Source organism: Dermochelys coriacea, chromosome 9 (genome assembly GCF_009764565.3).
Source record: "Dermochelys coriacea isolate rDerCor1 chromosome 9, rDerCor1.pri.v4, whole genome shotgun sequence".
NCBI lineage: Eukaryota > Metazoa > Chordata > Testudines > Dermochelyidae > Dermochelys > Dermochelys coriacea.
The window spans coordinates 42,271,447-42,297,993 of NC_050076.1; the positions used below are offsets into that span (position 1 = coordinate 42,271,447).

Sequence of the window (26,547 nt, forward strand, 5' to 3'; positions counted from 1 at the left end):
GCAGTAGTGCAACCACATCTCTATTTTGTCGTATCCCATATCAGCACTGGTGTTGTATCCTGTGACAAGCATTACAGCTATCTGGGCACATACTGCAAGATTCATATACACAATTTACTATGCCAATCTATGCTCACATTGGCAGGTGTTGTGGGACAACTTGTCTACCCTCTCTGGTGACTGCATGCTAATACATGGGCATGTTAGTAGGCATTTTTTTTCCTGTATCAGATACCAAACATGTGAAGATGGAGAAACTGCAAGACAAACTGCAAGTAGGACACTGAGCGGGAGCTGAGCAGAGTGATAGTCCACTTCCAGTCATAAGGCTAATGAGAAGGTACTGGAGGATCATCATGTCTTGATTGTTGTCCATGGCTGCACATTTTCACTGCACTTCCTTCAGTAGCAATATGTTACCTTGGGATCTGTCCCATAGCTCAGGGAGTGGTCGCTACTATATGATGTAGCACTGATAGAGACATGTAGCTATTTAATTTCCATATTTACATAATCTGAAATTACAAGGTTATAAATTAAAATGACCTTTGGGTGTCAACATGCATTTTATACTTACAATAAAGCTTGGTATGTACTATGGAGATCTGTCTGGATAGGTCATCTAGCTCTTCTTTGCAGCAGGATACCCTTTGCAACAGGAGTCAAGATAAAGGGTCAAGGAAGACATTTGTCGTGTTACTTGCATCTGATTTCAGATGCAGTTTTCCCACTCCAAAATCAGACTGACTACACACCCTTTGTCTCTGAGTTGGAAGATTGGAGCTGGAGCATACATGTCACCCTGTTCCATCAGTATGTTATGCACAGTTATTACATTTTATCTACTCCACATACATCTTTTCTGAAGATCCAAGAGGATATTCATCCGTTATCAGTGAACTTCCAATGCCTGATGGATCAAGAATGATGTCAATCTGGTTGCCCCTGCCCACTGTTGCATTAGAAACATATGAATATAGTATTTGCAATACTGCGTCATGTCATATTGGTACACTGTAATGTCTTGACATTTACATGATGCTTTCCAGGTGACATTCCACCTTCTCCCACTGTACATAACCCACTGAGCTTATCATGAATGCTGAATATGTAGGGGAAACATTGCTTACTGGCCCTGTGGTGATTTAGCTTCTGTCCAAAAGCATGAGATTTGATTATCTGTATCTCAGCTTGCACAACTACCACTGGTATACTTGGTCATCAGATTCTCCAGCCCCTTTTCAAATCTAGCTATGCAGTTTAACTTTATGAACTCTATAACTCACAGGCAGGTTACAGCTTGTGTGAAGTGTTTTATTTGCTTTTAAATTGACAGCCATGACCTATCCCTAAGTGTAGGAAGATTCTACAATCTCAGGCTACTTCCTTCAAACAATGATATATTATTGTTTGAATAATCCGGTACTGTAGCACTAACTTTTCACTTGCTCATTTCAGCAGTATTTAATGTCTCCTGAAATGCTTCTTGTTCGTGTCTGAACATGGTTTGCATTCCCTTAACTAACAGCATGCTCTGATTAATAAAGACAAGCAGCACTGATGAAGGCATAAGATAACTGGAATTGGCCATTACTCCTTAATAACCACCTCTGCTGAATAATGACTGGCTTTTCCTGAGCCATCAATTCACCAAGCAGTCAATATCTGCTGGCATCACCCCTCACTTGAAGATGACTGTATAATCATGGCTTATTACTAAACTCTGAAACAGAAAACACAATTACTTTCACTTGCACAGCTTGTGTGATCCTCTTCTGAGGGGAAGAGATAAAAAACACTGAAAATATTCTCAAATATGCCAAAGAAACAGGATTTCAATTGTCTGCAGAAGCCACCCAATGTGTCCACTACAGCCAGCCACCTATTGTAATATCCATCCATATGCCTAAACCAGCCATCTTATTTTCTAAGCAGCATAGAAGGGGAGGAGTAATGCGGATAAAATGGATACCCGGATAATCAGTGGCCTTACAGCTATTGTATTGAAGGTGAATGTTCCATTCCATTTAAATGAAGCCATCCTGCTGTCATTATAAATCTAAAAGGTTCAGCTTTGTGGAAGGATTTAATGGTAACCCTTCAGCAGTAATCGGATTAGAGGGGCTCATATAGCTGCATGGTCTGAAGAACAGATAAAAGAAACCAGAGTTCAAACTTGCCACAGAGGACAGGCATTGAGCTGTGTGGTGCAGAATCAACTCGCTGTTCTGAGGCTTTGGTTTTGGCTATCATATACCCCAGAAATGCCTGCAAATTTCAATGGTTACTGGAAGATGCTTAGCAATGACAATTTTGAAGAGTATCTGAAAGCACTGGGTAAGATTCCTTTCATGTTTCTTAAGCAAATAAATAAAATAGCTATCTTAGTCTTGGGTTGGATATGATTTCTTCTGGGATAGTCACAACCACAATTTTAATGCAGTCTTTAAAAAATGCTTTCTTCAAAAAAAAAAATAATACAATTACTCTGTCTTATGCAAAGTTTTGTTTGATTTGCTTTAAGCGACCTGTTTGCTTTTTACCTTACTACCACTAATCTATGCAGAGATTCAGCTACAGAACTTTAAAGGGCAAGCAAGAATTATTCTCTCAACATACATGTAGGTGGAAAGAAAACAAAATGTGCTTGATGTAAAAGTTTGTGTATGCAGTTGGCAGGGAGGTATGTAAAATGCTTATTTTTATAGAAGTAGCATTTTTAAGTAATCAGAATGAATTTGTGTCAAATATCTCAGTAGGAATTAGTAATGTCATGTTTCCTTTCATCTGTTTGTTTAGAAACGCATTTGTTGTGGTAATAAATATAAAGGGTACAAGGTTTTTTCCAAGTAAGCAAATTAATTCACTTGTAATTAACTTTAGTAAAACAGCCAGGGAACTATTTACTTGTGTTTTGGTCCATCCCAATCCTCTCAAGTTGTACAAGTCTTGTATTGTTGTAGATTTGTGGCTTTACTGCAAATCTTTTTTTCTGTTTTGTTTTCAGATGTAAACATTGCTGTGAGAAAAATTGCCAACTTACTAAAACCTGACAAAGAAATCATTCAGAATGGAGATCATATGATCATTAAAACGCTAAGCACTTTTAGAAACTACATCATGGAATTTGATGTAGGAAAAGAGTTTGAGGAGGATTTAGCAGGGGTGGATGATCGCAAATGCATGGTAAGAATTAGAACTGTTACTACTGTATGACAAAAAAGATTAGAAATAATTAGTAATAATCCTAGGTCTTGCAACAGGATGCAGAGGCAAGACATTTTCATGTGGTTGTTCTTAGAATTTTTATTTTTGTATTTGACAACTTTATTTAGACAGGGCTGCAAACTGTTTTTAGCTTGTCTTTACAATAAAGGAATGTTAATATTAAACTTGAATGTGAAGTTATTTCTTTTATTAAAGAACAGGCACTAGGTTTAAATTGTCTCCAGTATAAAGTAATTGTAGAGTGACATTTGCTATTCAAAAAGTCATTTACAGCCAAATTGTGCCACCCTTATATTGAGTAGTGCTTCACCACAGAAGCAACCCTGTTGATTTCAGTGGGGTAATTTACTACTTAATATGAGCAAGGGTGACAGGATGAAGGCCCCTAATGTTTAGGAACTGGTGTGCACGTGCACGCGCGTTCTCCCTCTATGGTGTTGACAAGTTGTATAGTCAATTGCTTGACCACACTCTGGTTTGTTATGAAATATATTCAAGAGGCCATAACCAATGCCAGTCAGGTTTATTGCTCTAGGTCAATAATAATATAGTAGAGGGAAAAGGATCTATATGGATGATACTATTTTCCATGAAGCTGTCTCATGCAGTGTTGTTACATTCACCTTGCACGGAAGGTGTGCTCCCAAAGTTACACCCCAAAGCCATCTTTTTATCCCCTACCTGTTTACCAATGAAAAGATACTGTGTACGTCATCTGAAACTAGATTTCACTATAAATCTCCCCACTGTATTTTCCACTGAATGCATCCGATGAAGTGAGCTGTAGCTGATGAAAGCTTATGCTCAAATAAATTTGTTAGTCTAAGGTGCAACAAGTACTCCTTTTCTTTTTGTAGATTTAACTGATCAGCTTTCTACCTTGTTTTTCTGGTAGCATGGTGTATCCCTTATTTTTGTTCTGAACACACGTGTTTGAGGTATTAAAGATTGTGAAGACACATCCTAGGTTTGTCCTAGGGTAGTTAACTTGTGAGGGTAACTCCCATTCTGTTGCTATAATAAAATAATCACATGTCCTGATCCTGACAGCTTTCCTACTTAAGCCATAGCTTACTTCAGGTATGCAAAGTGTTATGGAATACATAGCATAAGTGAACAGGAGTATAATAAATATATAGGCCAATTTAGGCTATTTAACTGCTATATTTATGCTTAGTAATATTTGTGCTTAATATATATGGTGTGGATAATATGTGTTATCAATATAATATATATGCAAGTAGCCAGTATATACTGGTCAACAATGGAGAGTTTCACTACACTACAGACAGCAGGCTTAGCACATCCATTTAACAAGACAAAACCAGAGCAAATCTTACAGTAAGTGGCTCCAAGTGCTCTCCCTTGTGAGCTTTTACAAAATATTGTCTTTGGCAAGAGGTATCTCATGACCAATAATACCAATTAGCAGAAAAGGCTCAAGAATATCAAGCTACTTAGCTAAGTCAGAGACTGGATGTTATCTCTCCCATTAGTCCTAGGGCATGACATCTCTGCAATCTCCCAAAGCGCAGGAGTTGCTGACGAACTAAAGAAAATTATTTTACCAGCCATTGTAGCAGGGAAACAAAGCAGAAATGAAATAATAGGCTCCCATTCTTAAAAAAACCTGGCCATCTCTATGGCTGATCAATATTTTTCTCTGACATCAGGATGTAGAAGTTTACTTTTGATCCAGCAATGGCAGGAAAAGGAAGATTTGAGATCCGATGAAAGGGAATGGCTAGATACGTGGCAAGCCACTGCATGGGCTAAACCTTCAGTACTCTTTACTTCAGAGCCCAGACACTGGGGGGTGGAGGCATTTTCTCCCTTCTTCCCTCTTCTCCCCAAAGGTGGTATAGTGTAGTACAGCATTTCTAATTACTGACAGCTCCTTAAATCAGGGTATAGAGACTCAATAGAGAGGTATACAACTATTTAAGCTTTATTGACCATGTGTGGTTTGCATGAGTCACACAATACTGACTGAATTCCTAAAGACTTCTCCCAGAATTCACTGGGCTTGCTGTAAAACCAGGGATGGATTACCTGGGTGGCATCATCTGCTGCAATTGTTCTGGTCAGGAATCTGAGGGGAATGTACCTGAGATTTCATAGAATCATAGAATCATAGAATATCAGGGTTGGAAGGGACCCCAGAAGGTCATCTAGTCCAACCCCCTGCTCAAAGCAGGACCAAGTCCCAGTTAAATCATCCTAGCCAGGGCTTTGTCAAGCCTGACCTTAAAAACCTCTAAGGAAGGAGATTCTACCACCTCCCTAGGTAACGCATTCCAGTGTTTCACCACCCTCTTAGTGAAAAAGTTTTTCCTAATATCCAATCTAAACCTCCCCCATTGCAACTTGAGACCATTACTCCTCGTTCTGTCATCTGCTACCATTGAGAACAGTCTAGAGCCATCCTCTTTGAAACCCCCTTTCAGGTAGTTGAAAGCAGCTATCAAATCCCCCCTCATTCTTCTCTTCTGCAGACTAAACAATCCCAGCTCCCTCAGCCTCTCCTCATAAGTCATGTGCTCTAGACCCCTAATCATTTTTGTTGCCCTTCGCTGTACTCTTTCCAATTTATCCACATCCTTCTTGTAGTGTGGGGCCCAAAACTGGACACAGTACTCCAGATGAGGCCTCACCAGTGTCGAATAGAGGGGAACGATCACGTCCCTCGATCTGCTCGCTATGCCCCTACTTATACATCCCAAAATGCCATTGGCCTTCTTGGCAACAAGGGCACACTGCTGACTCATATCCAGCTTCTCGTCCACTGTCACCCCTAGGTCCTTTTCCGCAGAACTGCTGCCGAGCCATTCGGTCCCTAGTCTGTAGCGGTGCATTGGATTCTTCCATCCTAAGTGCAGGACCCTGCACTTATCCTTATTGAACCTCATTAGATTTCTTTTGGCCCAATCTTCCAATTTGTCTAGGTCCTTCTGTATCCTATCCCTCCCCTCCAGCGTATCTACCACTCCTCCCAGTTTAGTATCATCCGCAAATTTGCTGAGAGTGCAATCCACACCATCCTCCAGATCATTTATGAAGATATTGAACAAAACGGGCCCCAGGACCGACCCCTGGGGCACTCCACTTGACACCGGCTGCCAACTAGACATGGAGCCATTGATCACTACCCGTTGAGCCCGACAATCTAGCCAGCTTTCTACCCACCTTATAGTGCATTCATCCAGCCCATACTTCCTTAACTTGCTGACAAGAATGCTGTGGGAGACCGTGTCAAAAGCTTTGCTAAAGTCAAGAAACAATACATCCACTGCTTTCCCTTCATCCACAGAACCAGTAATCTCATCATAAAAGGCGATTAGATTAGTCAGGCATGACCTTCCCTTGGTGAATCCATGCTGACTGTTCCTGATCACTTTCCTCTCCTCTAAGTGCTTCAGGATTGATTCTTTGAGGACCTGCTCCATGATTTTTCCAGGGACTGAGGTGAGGCTGACCGGCCTGTAGTTCCCAGGATCCTCCTTCTCCCCTTTTTTAAAGATGGGCACTACATTAGCCTTTTTCCAGTCATCCGGGACTTCCCCCGTTCGCCACGAGTTTTCAAAGATAATGGCCAAGGGCTCTGCAATCACAGCCGCCAATTCCCTCAGCACTCTCGGATGCAATTCGTCCGGCCCCATGGACTTGTGCACGTCCAGCTTTTCTAAATAGTCCCTAACCACCTCTATCTCTACAGAGGGCTGGCCATCTCTTCCCCATTTTGTGATGCCCAGCACAGCAGTCTGGGAGCTGACCTTGTTAGTGAAAACAGAGGCAAAAAAAGCATTGAGTACATTAGCTTTTTCCACATCCTCTGTCACTAGCTTGCCTCCCTCATTCAGTAAGGGGCCCACACTTTCCTTGGCTTTCTTCTTGTTGCCAACATACCTGAAGAAACCCTTCTTGTTACTCTTGACATCTCTTGCTAGCTGCAGCTCCAGGTGCGATTTGGCCCTCCTGATATCTTTCCTACATGCCCGAGCAATATTTTTATACTCTTCCCTGGTCATATGTCCAACCTTCCACTTCTTGTAAGCTTCTTTTTTATGTTTAAGATCCGCTAGGATTTCACCATTAAGCCAAGCTGGTCGCCTGCCATATTTACTATTCTTTCGACTCATCGGGATGGTTTGTCCCTGTAACCTCAACAGGGATTCCTTGAAATACAGCCAGCTCTCCTGGACTCCCTTCCCTTTCATGTTAGTCCCCCAGGGGATCCTGGCCATCTGTTCCCTGAGGGAGTCAAAGTCTGCTTTCCTGAAGTCCAGGGTCCGTATCCTGCTGCTTACCTTTCTTCCCTGCGTCAGGATACTGAACTCAACCAACTCATGGTCACTGCCTCCCAGATTCCCATCCACTTTTGCTTCCCCCACTAATTCTACCCGGTTTGTGAGCAGCAGGTCAAGAAAAGCGCTCCCCCTAGTTGGCTCCCCTAGCACTTGCACCAGGAAATTGTCCCCTACGCTTTCCAAAAACTTCCTGGATTGTCTATGCACCGCTGTATTGCTCTCCCAGCAGATATCAGGAAAATTAAAGTCACCCATGAGAATCAGGGCATGCGATCTAGTAGCTTCCGTGAGTTGCCGGAAGAAAGCCTCATCCACCTCATCCCCCTGGTCCGGTGGTCTATTGCAGACTCCCACCATGACATCACTCTTGTTGCACACACTTCTAAACTTAATCCAGAGACACTCAGGTTTTTCCACAGTTTCGTACCGGAGCTCTGAGCAGTCATACTGCTCCCTTACATACAGTGCTACTCCCCCACCTTTTCTGCCCTGCCTGTCCTTCCTGAACAGTTTATAACCATCCATGACTGTACTCCAGTCATGTGAGTTATCCCACCAAGTCTCTGTTATTCCAATCACGTCATAATTCCTTGACATCACCAGGACCTCCAGTTCTCCCTGCTTGTTTCCAAGGCTTTGTGCATTTGTATATAAGCACTTGAGATAACCTGTTGATCGCCCCTCATTCCCAGTATGAGGCAGGAGCCCTCCCCTCACAGACATTCCTGCCTGTGCTTCCTCCCGGTATCCCGCTTTCCCACTTACCTCAGGGCTTTGGTCTCCTTCCCCTGGTGAACCTAGTTTAAAGCCCTCCTCACTAGGTTAGCCAGCCTGCTGGCAAAGATGTTCTTCCCTCTCTTCGTAAGATGGAGCCCGTCTCTGCCCAGCACTACTCCTTCATGGAACACCATCCCATGGTCAAAGAATCCAAAGCCTTCTCTCCGACACCACCTGCGTAGCCATTCGTTGACCTCCACGATTCGACGGTCCCTACCCAGGCCTTTTCCTTCCACGGGGAGAATGGACGAGAACACCACTTGCGCCTCCAACTCCTTTATCCTTCTTCCCAGAGCCACGTAGTCCGCAGTGATCCGCTCAAGGTCATTCTTGGCAGTATCATTGGTGCCCACGTGGAGAAGCAGGAAGGGGTAGCGATCCGAGGGCTTGATGAGTCTCGGCAGTCTCTCCGTCACATCACGAATCTTAGCCCCTGGCAAGCAGCAGACTTCTCGGTTTTCCCGGTCAGGGCGGCAGATAGATGACTCAGTCCCCCGGAGGAGAGAGTCCCCGACCACCACCACCCGCCTTCTCCTCTTGGGAGTGGTGGTCGTGGAACCCCCAACCTCAGGACATCGCATCTCATGCCTCCCAACCAGCGGAGTCTCCTTCTGCTTTCTCCCCCCAGACATATCATCTGGTCCACTCTCCGCATTGGTACCTGTGGAGAGAACATGAAAGCGGTTAGTTACCTGTGTCTGTGTTACTGGAACCCGGACATTCCGCTTACCTCTTCTGGAGGTCACATGTTGCCAAGCTTCTTCACTGGCCTCTTGGCTCCTCTGTGCAACCTGCTCTATATCTTTAGAGCTTTGTGACCCTAGAAGGCTATCCTGAGTTTGGTCCAGAAAATCCTCAGTCTCTCGTATACAACGCAGGGTCGTTACCTGTTCGTTACCTGTTACCTGCTTCCCCCAATCAGCCTAGCTGTTCCCCGCCACAGCCCTCTCCAGGGCTGCTTTAACCCATTCAGGGCCGGAGCAGGGTGACCACCCTGCTACAGGTGCCCGTAGCCTTTGAGTGACTAATCACTAGTTTTTGACCCTGGCACAAATAAGGGACGGCACAAGAAGCACAGGGACTGTTCCTGCCTAGCGTTCCTGGGGGCAAGTCACTCCGAAGGGAGCAGAGAGAAGGTGGAATTTGGCCTTGATTCCTTCTCTCTTCTACACTGGCATGAGCTGGGAAGGTGAGAATGACTTCATCTTCCAAATAGATGTTGCATCTTGCACACTTCCCCTGTGTGGGGGAAATGTGACTTGAGTATACTGAGAGGAAGGATGGTTCAGTGGTTATGCAACTGAACTGGGAATTGAGATAACAGACTTCATGTAGGACCTTGGGCTTGTCACTGAATCTCTCTATGCCTCAGTTTCCCATCTATAGGCTGGGGATAATACCTCTTTTTCTCACAATCTAAATAGACAAGGCAAGGAGTGGAAGTTCTTCAGGGCAGACACTCTTACTATGAGACATTTGCTGGGGCCTTTTGGCGTTATATTAGTACTGTTAGTAAATGATAATAGAAGCACAACCTGGCCTTGTATGAGTGCTTCCAAATGAAGTAAAATCAGGAAAGTGCTGCCTTTTCACATCTATGAAACTAGGGAAACTAGACCGCAGCCCATCCTCTTAGTCACAGTGTAGAAGTAAATATTGTTTTGATAGAAAAGTGGTTCAAGGAAATCCTACACTGAGTTGATATACTAGAAGCATACTATAGAGATATTGCCTATGAGGTATTCAGTTTTGAGAAAATTCTTGTTGGCGATATACATAATTGTGTTGGATGTAAGCATCTAGTGTAAGACCTCAATGTTTTGATGATACCGGTATAAATAACTAGGTAGTTGCAGAGGTTGTGAATAATATCCGTACAGCAGCTCTCCTTTTAACTAACAGCTATTATCTTCCTAGATATCTGCTTGCTCATTCCCCGACTTCTCAGCAGTGTTGCTAACTCTTGCAATTTTACCTCACAATATTGAGTGTTTTTTTTAAACCACCAGCTCCTGGAATATAGGCTTATATCAGAATCCCCTGTGATGCCACTAGTCCACTGTGTGTAGATTATTTTTAAAAAGCAGATGAATTAATAGATAATACAAACAGTAAGTTATATTGGTACAAGATCAAAAATTGGTGAATCTTCATTGTGTACACTTAGTTTACATTTTGGTCATATTTCCATAGGGAAAATGTAACCTTGACAGGTTGTGGGATAGTTAGAATAATTCCAAATATTAATAGCACCTGTGATGAGGAAAAACTAAAGAGATTGATCTGATTCTTATCAGAGAACAAAGACTTTGATGTGGCTTAAGGGAGGTACAGAATGTCACGAGTGGGATTGGTATTATTGAGCTAGGTGCTTTATCAGGGTTTTTGTCCTTATACTCTGCTAAAGCATCAATACTGATCACTGCTAGAGGCCAGACAGGGCTTGTTGGATCAATGGGTCTGATTCAGTATGGCAAATCCCACATTTCTAGGAAAACATGGAAAAACTGAGATGGGTCCATCGCTGATTTAATCTGGTCTTGCACCCCGCCTCCACTATGATGTACCAAGATGGTTTTATAAAAACTGCTTATTGGACATCCCCCTTGATAGCGGCAGTAGTAGTATCTAAACAGACAGAAGCAGTAATCACTTGGACAACTCTGGGACACAAGTAGCCAGCAGAGAGGGAAATCCTTCCTGTGATAGGGCAGTTTCCTGCAATATCATTGGGAGACCTTTGCTGAATTAAGTTTAAGTTTCTTTCAGGTCCATTGTTTTAAAAGAATGGTTTATGTATGATGTGTTCTACTCCACGGGGGAGGGCTACCACCCCTTCTCCAAGAACTAAAAACAGCGTGTGGAGATTAAGGCAAATCGGACTGGTTGTAACCCCACCACAGAGGTACCACCTCCTGGAAAGGCTCACATATACTGCTTCTCCAGGGACCATCAGCCAAAGAAATGACTCTGGGATAAATAGTCTGAGTTTAAACTGATCCAGCAAATGGACAGGACCTTCTGTTCAAAGAAGGGCCCCAATCCTTGAGAAAGGGTTGGAAGGACTGACACCTACCCAAGCCCTTGTTGGAGTTGGTTGATCTCTGGTAAGCTTTTTAGAAAGTGTTTCTTTCATTGTTTTTAATAGGTTTTCTCTGCAATGCGTTCACCTTAAGAATAGAGTGCTCGCTTAGAAAGAGCTGTGTGATAACATGTAATTTTATCTTTTTGAGAAATGCAAGCAGGATGCCTGCATTCATATCAGTCCACAGCAGTAATGTATATTTTCACAATATTTTCCCTCTGCTGTTGAGTTTTATTACTTGGATTTGACTTTAACTGTATTAGCCATAGAAAAATTCTTAACTTTACTAATTATCCGAGCCTTAAATTTGCGAAAGGATGTGTCTATTCTGCATGTACATTACAATAGTTTAAAGTAATTATTTGACTGTTACAAATAAATTTAACCTTATTCCATTACATTCAGTAATGGAATAAGTAGACTTGATAGGACTGGTTCTGATCTCTCTCCCACCAGGTACAAGGCTACCTGCTTCTTTCAAGTCACTTCTGCTTTACACAAGTGTGAGGTCAGAATTGGGCCCATTATAACTCTGCATCTCTCTGTAGTGCCCTGGAAGTTTGCGCAGTTTTTCCTTGCAGTGTTCTTGGCTTGCTTTAAATGACACAAAAGGGGCTCATACTGCAAAGTACTGAGCACCCACAACTATTATTGGCTTCAATGAGTAAGATACCAACAGAATCACTGGATTGAGAAGGACTATGTTAGGGAATGTGGCATACAGTTTTGGGTCACTGCAGCCATTTGCTGCATGGCAATATAAAGACACCTCTCTGAGTGGTATTAGGAAGAAAAACAGAAGTGCCTATGCTGTAGTCCCCTAAGGGAAGGGAAATTAATAACACATTTTTGATGAAATACAGTAGCTACAATTCACATCTTTAGATGCTACAAGGTGGGATTCTTCTTAAACGTCCATTGTTGTTCTTGATCAGTAAAAAAAATAGTTCTTTAATCTTTGAACAATTCATGTTATAGTCTTTTATTCACCAATAAGATATGCCAGCAGGTTTAGATTATATGCTGCACTGTACATGTGAGCACATTAGGGACAGTACAGCAGGAAACATTCTAGAAAGCCAGCGTCAAAGGCTTTTGCATTTGGGCCACAAAGGGAAAAATACCGTTTTCTGATAAAACAGTTCTAATGAATACTGGAGTAAATCTCAGAAGTCGATATTTGTGACCCCGCGTGAATATGATTTATCACTAAATGTAGGAATTGTGACTGACCTTACTTCCAAGAAGACTACACTAGTGTGGTTGCCACTGGGAGAAATGCAAAAGGATAGTCAATAGGTTTGTGTGGTTTTACTAAATGTTCCGTTCATAAATTTTCGTTGGCCCACACTTGAAGACAATAGTGTTACTGCTGAAATGGGCATGTGTAATGTGTATTCTGGGCTTTCCTTTTCAGGAAGATGCTGCTGCTTTGGATGCATATTTAAATTACAATGTTCATAACACGCAAACAGATGAGGCAATCAATTTTTTTTAGTGAATTAAACACCAAAGCAAAATAAAGACATCTGAAGAAAAGCAGTTTAATTGAGACCATACAGCTCAGCCCATCAAGAATATGTATAATATAAGGCAAAAAATGATAAAAACAAACTTCAGAGATATAAGAAGAAAGATTTATTTGCCGTCTGAGTGTTTAAAAGCTTATGCTTTCTCAGACTTCTCCAGGATACCTATTTGGGGCAGTGGATACAGTACATCTATTTTGTAGAGTCACCTCACACCTGCTAACTAAAGCACTCAAGTACTGTGCAGTTAGAATTAAAAACATTGTAAGTAAATTAATAGTATTTACAACCACCTTCTTGTAACTTGGAAATAGAAAACCCAGAGAGGCTTTAGCACAAAAAGGTAAAAGGAAATGGGGACAAAATAGAACTATTACAGGTGAATAAGTTGTTGGGGGTTACTTTAAAGATCCCAGTGTCAAATAGAGGCCTAAAATACGAGCAGCTATTGAAGGTTGTGGCTTGTGTATGGAGAAGGAGTTATGTGACTGCACACAGACACAGTACTATCAGGAGGACATCACTACTGGTTTCCCTCTAAAATTTCTATGGATATTGTACCCGCTTTTTCTAAGCTGCATTTGACCCACAGAGGTTTAAGTGATTAGTCCAAGGTCACATTGCAGGTAAGTGGCAGAGTCAGAAATATAAGCAAGAAGTCCTGGCTCAGTGCCCAGCTCCCATCACAATACCACTTAATTTCATGCATCCTGACTGACTGTTAATGGATACATTGAAATAACTTTAAGCCCCTTAACAAGCTCTTTTGTCTAGTTTACCCTTTTTTGTGACCTGTAAAAATGGAGTTTAACTAAAGTTTAACAATCAGAAGTGTTATGCAATTTTCAGGACCGGTGGTATCCCCCAGGTAAGCACATGTTGCTTGCTAGGGAATTCTGTAGATCTGCAGCGCATAGATCTATAGGTCTTGTCCTTCTTTTTTTTTTTAAGGATGTCAATGTGTTTTGTATTTGTCGGGAACAGGAGTTACAGCGAGCCAGTAAGTAATCCTAACAGGCACACAGTGAGACACAATCATCATGCCAAATGCCTGCCTGCCACTGTCATGTGTTTTCTGCCTCAAACTAAAGTAATTACAGACTACACAAACATTCCACTTCAGCACTGTATTCTGTTCCTTAGTTAATGTTTACAATAATTTACGGGGGTCTTTTCTTTTACGAGAATGAAAAGTGTAAGGAAGATTTAAAGGATTTGTTTACTATTTGAAGTAGAAGCAGCAGCACAAGCAGTTATGAATCCAAAAATCTACATTACATTTTTGAAATAACTGGGTGTCTCCCATCCAAGAGTCAATGAAATATTCTAAGTATTGCTGTGATGTTTGGAGTTCCTTCCCCGGACCTGAAGAAGAGCTCTGTGTGGTTCAAAAGCTTGTCTCTCTCACCAACAGAAGTTGGTCCAATAAAAGATATTACCTCACCCACCTTGTCTCTCTAAAATACTCTTATTCTTTGTATAACTAATTAGTTTATAGTGGAAAAGAACTGTTTTATCTTCCAATGTAAACCCCAGCAGGGACTTCCATAGCTTCCTTCTGAATGTCTGAATCATAGACATAGAGCCTTTTCCCAGCATGTTTACTCTAAGATTTAAATGTTTTAGAAGTTGTGTAATGCACTCCAGTCATATAGTAATATTATGGTGATTAAAGTGCAGTGTTTATGCTGAAGTAAAACTGTCTATACCCTTTGGATGTTTTTTTTTAAATGTCTCCTATATTATTTCCCTGTAATATGCCCTATTCGTGGGAAGGATGTCAAACTGGCAGAAATGGAAACTGAAATATTCACTTTATCCTCCAGGCAGTGTAAGATTTTCAAGGAAGCAAGGAATCCCGGGCTTCAGTGAATTGTTATTAATTTATGACATCAAGATTTTAACAGATGAACCGGATTAAATTTTTTCACTCAGAGACCCAAACTCTATCTCCACATCTCTCTCTCTCACCTATTTCCTCTTGAGTCTTAGTTGTCTGTTAGATGTATGTGGTGTCCAGCAGATGGCATTATGCAACAGGCAGCAGCGGTGCAAGCTTTCTTCCTGCTTGTCCACATGGTGGGTAATGTGCTCTACAGGGGAGAGATCTCTTGGTATTGAAACCTCCCCCTCAATTATTGGGAGTGGATCACATCCACCCTGACTAAATTGGCCTTCAACATTGGTTTTCCACCTGTAAGGTAACTCACTTCTCTTCATGTGCCAATATATATTTATGCCCGTATCTGTAATTTTCATTCCATGCATCTGAAGAAGTGGGGTTTTTTACCCACAACAGCTTATGCCCAAATAAATGTTAGTCTTGAAGGTGCCACTGGACTCCTCATGGTTTTTGTAAGCTAATCTGGTCACATCTCATGGAAAATAGAAATAGATTTCTTCTGTTCCAAAACCATTGCCCTATTTTCACTAGCTCTCAGTAATATTTTCTCAGTTGCTTTTTTTTTTTAATCAGCCATTAGAGTTTGAGCTAAAGGGAAAACCCCCAATGATAAAATACCACTGATTAAGATTAATTCTCCTGACATACCAATTTCTGCTACCTCTGGAACAAAGATGAGGAGAACACTGTGTTCTTCTCTAATAGATTCTGTTCTCTTTTAATTCTGTAGGAAAATGAGCACAACATAAGGTCAGAAAAGATTTGGTTTGCTTGCACCATTCAAGTGTGTATGTATGTCCATGCATCCAAAGAGAAGGCAAAAAAGACTATTGGAAATTCTAGGTAATAAAACTGCAGGATTAATGCAATCTCTTGCCTTGTGCCTCTGGTGGGTCATGCTAAATCACTTAAAGGAATGTCTAACCTTGATTGGTAAAAAGGAACATAAAAACATTGCATTTTTCTAAGCTCTGGAAGAATTTTAATCACCTTAGAAAGCTGGGAAGGAGGATGGGGAGAATAAAGTTATCTCTCTGTGCTGCTAGAAAGATTTCTTTATTTTCCCCAGCTGAACTAGACTAGAGAGGAGTTATCAGACTTCTTACAAGTTAGACAAAGATGCATACGTTTATTATTGTTGATGTGAGCATTGGATGAACTTAACCCAATTCTGATCTCACACTGGCTTTACACCTATGTAATGCAACTGATTTAAATGGAGTTATTCCTGGTATACATCAGTGTAAGATCAGAATAGAATCAGGCCCAGTGTGTTGCTGCTTTGTGTCTTGTGATTTATATTATCTGTGCAAACTATATGTTGTGAATTATTTACTACATACATTTAGCTTTTTTTGTGTCCATAAGTTATCTTCACATAGGGGGTCCATTTTTACAGATTTTTTCATTATTCAGAATTGTTTGACAGCTTTATATGAATTTATTTCAGACTATGAATTGTTGGTACATTATTCACTTTGATTAGTTGCTGTTGGTTGCCTAAGTCACTAACTATTGTTTACGCTCTGGGATTGGATGACTGAAAAATTTATAAATAGACAAAAAGGAATCAAATAAATTTTAAAACGGGTGTATTCACCCTCCTGACAAAAACCATGGCACTAAACACATTTTTCACAAGTATGTTTGAGACTTACCTAATTTGTGAATAAAAACCAAAACCAAATCACTGGTACAATGTTCATAGGAAAGAATATAAAGTATTGTGAATGCCACAAAAGTGAATTTACAGGCTTTATTAGAACAAATATTTTGGAAACTTATTTTTTGCCATATTTGTCCAGTTTTAACTAATATTCATAGGTACTTGTTCTACAATTAGCTTTCATTGGGACCACTCCTGTTCCACTTGCAGTCAGTAGAAAATGGTCTGCTTGACTTCACTGGGGGAAGGACTGGGCCTTTTATTTGTAAATGTTTCTTTCACTGAAGTGATTTTCAATGTTGTATTCAGCATTACAGGCCAAACAGGCTTTAACTTTCACTGTGGCTGTGCTTGGCAAAACACAGTTATCAGGTCAGTTCTGTTCCCCGCTACCCACTGTGCAATGGGAAGAATGCACTTCACTCAGTTCTCTAGGAAGGTGAGTGGGCCAGATCCTCAGCCAGTGTAAATCAGTGTAGCTTCAGAGTCAAGCTCACTAATGTGAATGAATATTTCTTCTGTTTTGAAATTACCCCCCTGTCCCCTCCACACACACATACTCTTTGAATGCCTTGATATTGACCTTCTCTAATTTTTCGTTTTTATAGAATATTTATGGCCTTTATATTTATGTAGATAATTAAGGTGCAGATCTTGCCCTCAGTTTATGCAGCCCCATTGTCCTCCCCATTTGTCACTTAATCTTGTTCTCGTTCATCACAAACTGCTTTTGATTAGTTCTAATACAATTTGATTAGTTTCTTCTATGGTACAAAGACTCCTGAAAATCTGCAAAAGTCAAGGTACGTAATTAAAAATAATAATGGGAGGTTGTTGATACTTTTTCCTTAACAAGTGTCCCTTGAGCATGTCCTGTATATTCACCAACATTTCTTAAACATCTTGCTTTAATCATTTCCATTAGTATATTTCATGAGCCCACATAGCCTTCCTACTCTTCATTTACTAGTGTGTATGGGGGTGGATAGAACAATATTGCTGATTGCCATGGCGGCATTGTGCATATCTGCAGCTATCATTAATTCTTAATTAAAGGGTTCAGGCTGTGAGGAACCCACCAGTAAAGGAAGCCAACTTAATCTTCAATGGAAATTGGTTTTAAAATAGACATTGCAAAAAGAGACAAATGAAAACTAGTGTTACGCTTGTGACTCTCACGAATGGCTAGAACATCTACATCTTAGAAGTTCAAATTTTCTAACTGGCCATTTTAACCCTTTGTGACTTATTTCACAATAATTTGTATGCATATCTTCTCCTGTCAGAGGAATATGCTGAACATGCAGTATTCAGTAGTCCTTCATGTAGTAAGGTATTAAGACAGTAACATGTAGGTGGTTCTTTATGAATGTGCTGTGCTGCTGGGTTTATTTTAGAGGGAAAGACCAAAATATTTCTGAATGCATTGTAAAAAGTGGAGAGACTTTTAGCAAGGACAGTTGAATAGTTTGTCTTCAGAGACCCCATATGACTAATAGTGCCTCGTCTACAATTATTTACCCGGGCAATCTTTCTCATGATTCATTTTCTATGCTTGTTTAGTCTAAAGCTTCCCCTGGGATTTATAGATGGTGGCTATCATGGTTATGGTTTAAGAATTAATTGTTTGTAACATACACATCCTCAAAAAAGAATAGGGATGAGTGGTACTTAAGCCCTATTCAGTGTTCAACTCCTGAGCATGACAAATGTAGGCTGACTTCTTTTTAAAAAGAAGCAAGGTGGAGACAAGTGAATTTCCATAATGTCTGTAGAATTAAACCTTTTCTCCATTTTTGACTGCTCACAGAGGCAATTCTTCAAGGCTTTCAAGGTCTGCATAAAGAAAAGGAGTACTTGTGGCACCTTAGAGACTAACAAATTTATTAGAGCATAAGCTTTTGTGAGCTATAGCTCACTTCATCACTTTTTTAATCCTTGGACTCAGTTCTCCACTCTGTTACACTGGTTTAAAATCAGTATTATTCTACCAGTGCTCAGGGTAACACTGGTGTAAAACTAGTGTAATGGAGCCAAAAATCAGGTCCTTTTTGTTTTTATATCACAAAACAATATTTCATTTCAATCCGTCGTACAATGTTACAAGAAAAAAACCTAGTCGTTGCCTTTAAAGATAAATAAGCTGTTCTACTTTAGGGCCTCATCCTGCAAATGCTTACACATGTGAGTTGTTTTACTCATGGGAGAAGTCCCATTGAACTACTCAGGTAGTCATGTATAAATGTTTGCAGAATTATGCCCAACCCAGCAGAGCCAATGAGACTTACACCCTTTCTTAAAGTTAAGGGCATGTTTGAGTGCTTTGCTGAATAAGAAAGGGTTGCTGAGCCAGGGCCTAAAAGGGTATTTAATAAAACCAAAAACGTAATGAAGGAAATCTGCCATAGTTTCAGCATCTCCATAACTAAAGAATGGTCTCCCAGGCAGAGATGCTACTTCCACAGAAAGTCCTGAATGATGATGTCGGACAGCCTGGGACACGAACTGCAGCTCAGCATTTGGATGCACAGGAAAGGCTTAGACAGTTATTGTTAGGTACAGCCGATTATTATTTTAAGGCAGGGTGTAGTTGGCCCCAGGCATGTGTAGGATCTGATGGAAGGATTGGGGAGGCCACCAAATGATGGGAAACGCAACTTTTAGAAGGTCAGAGTTTCAGGCCCTTTTAGAAACATACTACTAGTCTGAGCACCAATGGAAAGAGTGCATGTGTGTATAAAAAAGGGAGAGCGGTCATACATGTGAATTAAGGCAGCTTTTTCTCCTGACCTCGAGGGTCAGCATTTGTGAAGAAATCATGTAATGTGCTTACATTACCAACAAATCATAGATCTGACTATACCACATGGATTCTTACAACAGCTTTAAGAGTCTCCTGCTTTTCTGGTGTATTGAGGTCATTAAAAAGAACAATTAAATGTAGTTTGATGGCAGAGCCTGAGCCACAGGAAATGAAGCTGGGTGTCTCAAGAAGCTTAAAAAAAAAGTGTGTGTGAGATATACTCTTCTCTTCTTAGTAATGCGATAGTGTGATTAAAATATCTATTGTATTACACTGAAGCTTTCCTTTAAGGAAATTGACTCCACCTAAGTGTAATAGATGAAACTGAATGCCATAATAATGCTGAATAACATGTATATATTTTGCTAGACTAACGTGAGTTGGGATGGAGATAAACTTCTTTGCATACAGAAAGGAGAAAAAGAAGGCCGTGGTTGGACCCAGTGGATCGAAGGAGATGAAATGCATCTGGTATGGTCATGTAACATGTTTTAGATGCCATAATTTTTTCTCTTATTTATTCAAATGGTGAAAGTAATAGCACACAGCTTGCCGCACATTATCTTGGCTCACCGTGGAGTAATTAAACATGGGTGTTGCATTTGACTTGCTTCTAAAGCAATAATTTCATGCAGGGCCATTATTCTCTCATGCCCCTTCTGCAAAGAGCAATGTTCTAAATTCAGGCAATCTTTGTGTTAACTGTCTGTTCCCAGATCTATTCATTTAAATTGTGTGCACAGAGGAAGACATGTAATAGAAATATCCTTAATGCACTCAGTGATATAAACAATATGGGGACTGAAGAAATTCTGTATCCAGCAGCATAAGCCAGAGGGAGAAAAAAATACCATTGTTCTTTTTAAATAAGGGCCAGAATGAATGCTGACTTAGAAAATAAAGAGAGCAGTTTTGTTTGTAAAATGCTGTGTTCTTTCTGACTGTTGTCTCTATATTTCCTAGTTAACAGCAACTAACATAAGTTTATAACACTTTTTTTCTAGATAGAGGTTCATAACATCCTCTTTGAGGCTTATCTGATTTGGTAAAATGTTCTTTTTCCACTGAAGGAAGCAAATCAGATCTCTAGTCCCACTCACCATTCAATTCACTCAGCACCTAGAAGTTTTCTGTTTAGAATGCTGAATCCCTGTCTCCAGATCAGTAGCACAATGCCATCAGAGATCTCTGCAACAGCACCCAGAGCCAACTGAATGCCACTGTACTGCATAGAAGGGTCTGCGAAAGGTTAGGAGGGAAAGAGGCCCAGAAACACATTAGGTCTGTCCCATGTAATCAATTTTTTTTGTCCACACACTGCCTAATGCCTTTGTGTGTGACCTCCATGGATGATACTATGGCCCCATTGAAGCCAATAGTAAAACTCCCACTGACTTCAGTGGGGTCAAGATTTCACCCACACATGTATTTTTCACAGTCAGTATAGCCTCATTGTCCCCAGTTTTACATCACTTGGCATACTGGCCTTGAGTTACCATCATTGCATCAAGAAATAATGGATAGGAATCCCCTTTGAGCCTGCTAATCCTGCTTCTGAATCAATCTGCGTGACAGCTCCTTCGTTCAGTCGTTTGTTCCCTCTGTGGAGCTGAACACGTGCTGCCTCAGTAATGCTCCCAGATCTTGCTGAGGAGAGAAGTTAATGAGGGGGGTCAAAAGTCAAAGCTGGATCTCCCACTGACATTGCAGAGCACTTATCACAGGGAAAAGCAGCCAGTTCTTTTTAAAAACCATTTCTACTAATTGCTCTGTAGCCTTTGCTAGTTTGTTCTGTAACTAGGGTGACCAGATGTCCCAATTTTATAGGGACAGTCCCGCTTTTGGGGTCTTTTTTTTATATAGGCTCATATTACCCCCCATCCCCATCCCGATTTTTCACATCTGGTCACCCTATCTGTAATACATATCTTTACATGTGTTGTTGTTGTTGTCCAGGTCCCCATTCCTACATATGTCTGGAGTATTCATGCTCCAGGCAGGGGAAGTCTGCTAGGGGCCATGAAGAAAGGAATCCTTGTTACAAGACGGCAGCACAGCTGTGGAGTCCCGCTATGTTTAACTTTAAGGACATGTATTTCTCCATCCCTTTTCAGCAAAGCAATTACATACATGCTTAAGTGCCACTGACTTTTCAGCATCCAGACCTGCTGCTTCAAGGGCTCTCAGGGCCACTGGGAAGGTTCCTATTCAAGCAGACACATAACCAACGTTGCCATTTCCAGCTGAGCATGACATGTGCCAAATCACACTATTTTGTACCAGCCAAGTCCTGACACTGCTGTATACAAAATACTCTGGGTGGAGAAAGTCTCTAAATTGCTTTAATGCCCAGCCTTTTCTGATGTACATTGTGTCACTTCTTGTATGTTTCACTAACTCAAAAAGGCATCTTCAGTCCCATTGGAATCCTCATTGTGGTGTCCTCTCCTTTGACCGTATTTAAAAAAAAAAAGTCTAAACCCCATTTCTTGTGAAACTTGTAAATAATTGAGATCTTCAAGTCTCTGTCATTCTGAGAGCCCTTTGGTGCCAAGGCAAATTACCATAAACATATTTTATGATACTTCAATAATTATTTTATAATCCTATTGAACTTTACACAATGATCCAAATATTTATTTAATCATTTGCACAGTTTTATAACATATTGAGTGTTATGCCTTGGAGTTTTGTAGTTTCCCACCAGATGCTTGCACCCTGCTAGTTCTCCTGGTCTGAATTTTGTAGTATGATAGTCTTTTTTTTCCTTCTTTCCCCCCCCCCCTTCCTTTCTCAAATTCTGTTTCACTACAGTGACTTAAAACAGGCACTTATCTGGCCATTCTCCAGTTCCTCCTGAATTTTATAGCCTTTTTCTTTTGTATTGACTGCCTCACAGTTTGTGGTGTTTTTTTAATCAGTAGGTTTCATAACTTTACTGCATGTTCCTTCTTCCAGATTGATGTATCAGAGTGAACAAAATTGGTTCTAATACCAATCCTTGTAGAACTCTACTAGTTGTTTCCATTCATCCTGAACTGTGTCCTCTTACTAGTACCTTTGAAATCCAGCCATCCATTCAAGTAGCTCAACCCAGTAATGTACTTACTGTCCTAGATTAGTTTTTTGTGTGATACTATATCAAAATTTTTCCTTTAATCCTAGCAAACTATGTTCATGGCTTCCCTGTCAATTTTGTCTCATGCCCGGAAAAGTTCAGTAAGACTTTTTCAAAAATTTTCTCCAAGTTAGGTCTCTAAGTTCAGTTAAGTCAGAAATGTCTAAGTTCAGCCCTTTCCTATCCCTCAAGAGGTTTTCTCAATACTGTCCCCACCACTGTAGTAAAGTGTGTGAAGCTGTAATTGGCAGGGTCTTCTCCAGAATACCACCTACAGTGGCTATCATTTTTCAATGACCATGTACCACATTGTGGTATTTATCTTTATTGCCGTATTTCCTATATTTAATGTGGAAAATACTGCAAATAGCATAATAAATGTAACTATGAAGTCAGTAACAAAACTCCCATTGTCTTCAGTGGAGTAAGGATTTCACTCCAGATGTTTAATGTCTTAATTATCTGTTCAGGCTTTATCTTGATTTTCTTCAGTAGTGGTTTCCTTCCTAACCAATCTTCCTTTGTGAACACTTGAGCCAAACAAATTATCATCCCCATCTTCAGAGGCCCCAGTATCTCTTTTATTTTACTTTGTTCCTTGTGTACTTGAAGGCTTTTTTATCTGTTTCTCTTTTCCTCTATGTTCTGGGCCAAGGTGCTCGAAGCACCACAGGCCTGGCAGGAGTACTCTGAGAAAAACGAGGCTTACACACAGCTGTGAGTTATTGGCTTTATTGAAGGTTAGTGACCCACCCGCAACGGGGACTCCAAGCGTTGCAGTCACGGATGTGGGGAACCCAGCACACCGGAGCTTTGCCTGGGACAGAGTCCGACGGAGGGGCAGACAGTCAGCGTTAAGAAGCACTACACAAAAACAGCTCATGAATATAGAATTAGGTACTTCTCAAAGGGGGGCTTTCCGCTACCTGGCGAAAGGCCATGCAAAGCAGCTGTGTCCTTCAAGAACTCTCTCTATCCTGCAATAACAAAGCAGCTATCTATGTCCCACAGTAACCTCTCAGCTCGAGAAAGCGGAAGTTCCCTGGCTAGGCCGTAACAAGGTCTTCTGCAGTCCCTTACACTCTATCTACAGTATTTATTTAAATAATTGTCGAGTTAGATAGAAGCTTCCTTTTCCTTCGTTTGTTTGTCTAATCATTTTATACAATTTCTATATACCTTCCTTTTAACTGCAGTCCTATTTTGTACATGCCTTTCTTTCTTGATCATTTTCTGCTCTCTTTCCTTCACCTTCCTTGGTCTTTTGTATTCCTGCAATATCCATTGCTAGATCATGGGCATTTATTAATTTATCTTTGAACACATTTCATTTCCTCTTCTTTTGTTTTATCGTATTGATTTAATTTCTTGTGTTCTTTCTAAGTTTGCTCAAGTAAAATCAATGAGCAGATTTGAAAAAGTAAGTGGTAGTTGTTTCCTAATCTCTGCCCATTTGTGACCCCAAAATGAGGAGCTACTTGCAACATATCGTGCAGATTGTCATAAAATGGTTATTCTTTTTTGGGTGCTTTGATGAGCAACAAAAGTGTTATTGTGTTCTTATTTGGCTTCAGCATGAATATTCTTTAAGATAAACAAGATGTTCCATACTTATCTCAGAGCTGTTCTTTCAAGATGGGTACACCCTGAAGTAGATATCACTGCATCTGTTTCCACACTGTGAAGTTTATCTCTGCAGCCTCTACTAGCAACTGAATTTTTTTAAAAAAAATCTTAGATTATGAAATGCAAAATGGCAGCCACCAGACAAAAGTGCTGGATATCCAACCAAGCATGCTCCACTCAAATCCAACCTTTGGGTAAAATCCTCTGTCCTATAGAGCACTGCAAAATGCAAAATGCAAAAAGGATCACTTCTAAATTGCTTCTTCTCTGCCCTGCGAGTTCTCCATTACCAATTATCTTCATGGAGCTATCCAAACATAAATTAGGGATTGCACCCTTCTTGGTTCTCTCTTTTACATAATGTGTAATGAAGCAGAAAAGTACCATGTCCACTCACTGTTCAATATACTTCTTCCAGTTAATTTGTCAGAGTCTGAGGCAATTTTTCAGCGGCCTTCTGTTTTTGGCACTTGCAACTGGTTACCCATGCATCAGTGAGGACATAGTCCTTATGCAGATGCAAAAACTTATTTTTGCACATGTAGCTTGGGTACTATTCAATTTGCATATGCAAATATACTGCTTGTATGCCCACAATGGATAAATGTCTATTTTGATGGGTACAAAAAGTAACATGTGCAAAAGTGAGAATCCTTACAACAGCGGAATCCTAGGCTGGATATTTGGCCCTTGTACTAATTATTAGCTTTCTTCTTTCAACAGATCTATGCAATTTCAGTTATTGTTGCTGCATCATCATACATTCCTATTATCAAATTACTGTAACACTTGTTCCTTAATTTGAATCCAGAGTAATTGTCCATCTAATATTTGACTTAATTATATAAGTAGGTGTTTTAGAAACTGACATTTACACAGTACATACATGTGTGTAAGTCACACTTATGACTCATATTTTCCTTTCAGGAAATCAGAGTAGGCGGTGTCAAATGTAAACAAGTCTTTAAGAAGGTACAGTGAACCTAATCTGCCCATTGCTGATACAGAGATGAAGAAGAACAGAATAGAATGTATGGACTTGCTACCAAAGCACCACCTGCTCTTAGTGCCCAAGTATATCCTTAACATCTAGCGAGCAGACCCCCGTGAACATCTGTGCACATGAAATTAGAACTGTGTAGTGCTGTCTTTGCAAAAAAGGATTTTTTTAAAGAAATCATTCTAACTAAACACAATCATTTTTAGAAATGCCAATTAAAGATACTGAAAATCATAAATCTCTGTGTGTGCCTTACTTTATGGTAGATCTAAGTCTAAAGTAGTTTAATATAAGTGAGTTCGAGGGTTTTAAAATATTGTTATTGCTGTTTCTCATTTACACTAAGGCCACTTTACATTGCAGTAGTCATGTGAAGCATTCTTAGGGTGGACTTTCTTTGTAAGATCTTGTGGTGGGGTGTAAACCACATAGATAAACAAAGGGGTTAGCTGGAGTCAGACCTCAAATTAATCCACCTGGCTGTAACTGGACGGTGTCTCAGGCTTGGGGAGGAGCTGGGTGGTCTTCTGATGGAAGGAAGTGAAAATTACTGGGGAGAAGGTCCAGGAGAGAGACCCAGGACAGAAAGGCCCAGGAGGCAGAGGGAAGAAACCACAGGGAAACTAGCCTCAGGGGTAGGCCCTGGGAAAGGTTTTACATTCTAGAGAAGTATCCCTGGGGATCAGTTTTCCACAACAGGAATGGAGCTGCGGAGAACCTGGAGGGATTGAAAGTTCAAACCGAGATAGATGAAGGTTGCTTTAGCAGTGCTTGGGGCTTCCTGAGTTCTGTTGGGAAGAAGTCTGGAACCCCACTCCCAACCCTGGAAAAAAAGAATGGGACTACAGAGGAGCCCAGGACAGATGGAAGATGCCATGTTGATAATGAGAGTTGTGTGGGACATTCATACCCGAGAAAGGGTGAGACTTTAAAGTGACCTGGCCAGAGGATTGAGTAATGAGAAGATGTAGACCACTGCAGGGGCAGAGGGACAACTGGCAGAGGACGCCACAGGAGAAGTCCCTACCACAGCACATCCTGCCACAAAGGGACACTCTAGCTGGTGAGTCCCTCTTTGACAGTCCCCTTTTCAGTGCTGGAGATTATAAAGGGCCTTCGTGTAAATGTGGACCAGATCCAAAGTATTTTGTTTTTTAAAAAAAACTCCAAAGATTGAAGTCCTGACTCCACTGAAGTCAATGGCAGTTTTGCTATTGTCTTCAGTGGAGCAGGATTTCACCTGAATTGTTGTAACAGAAGAGAGATTGTAGTTTCTGAAGTTAAGCAATGTTGTGGACCAACAGTCAGCAAAAATAGTACTTAAAGCTTGTGACCAAGGGCCAATCCCTTTTTAGGGGTATTATCCAAGGCTTTGCACATTGATTTTGTTTCTTATTTCAAAGAGGCTAGCAGGTAAGTAGATAAAACTACAAGGAAGATTTTACTGTGGCTGCTAGAAATTGTGAATAATAATCTCCTGCCGTGTAGAAGATTTAATGCACAGG

At 40.7% G+C, this 26,547-nt stretch overlaps 1 protein-coding gene across 1 annotated transcript; it reads left to right on the forward strand.

Moving 5' to 3' along the window:
* Window positions 1–351: 351 nt before the first annotated feature.
* On the forward strand, window positions 352–25,280 carry RBP1 (retinol binding protein 1). Its single transcript, XM_038415542.2, has 4 exons — window positions 352–2,337; window positions 3,008–3,186; window positions 19,668–19,769; window positions 24,970–25,280. The coding sequence occupies exons 1-4, from the start codon at window positions 2,265–2,267 to the stop codon at window positions 25,021–25,023; spliced, it is 408 nt and encodes a 135-aa protein (XP_038271470.1). The 5' UTR covers window positions 352–2,264; the 3' UTR covers window positions 25,024–25,280.
* Window positions 25,281–26,547: the final 1,267 nt, after the last annotated feature.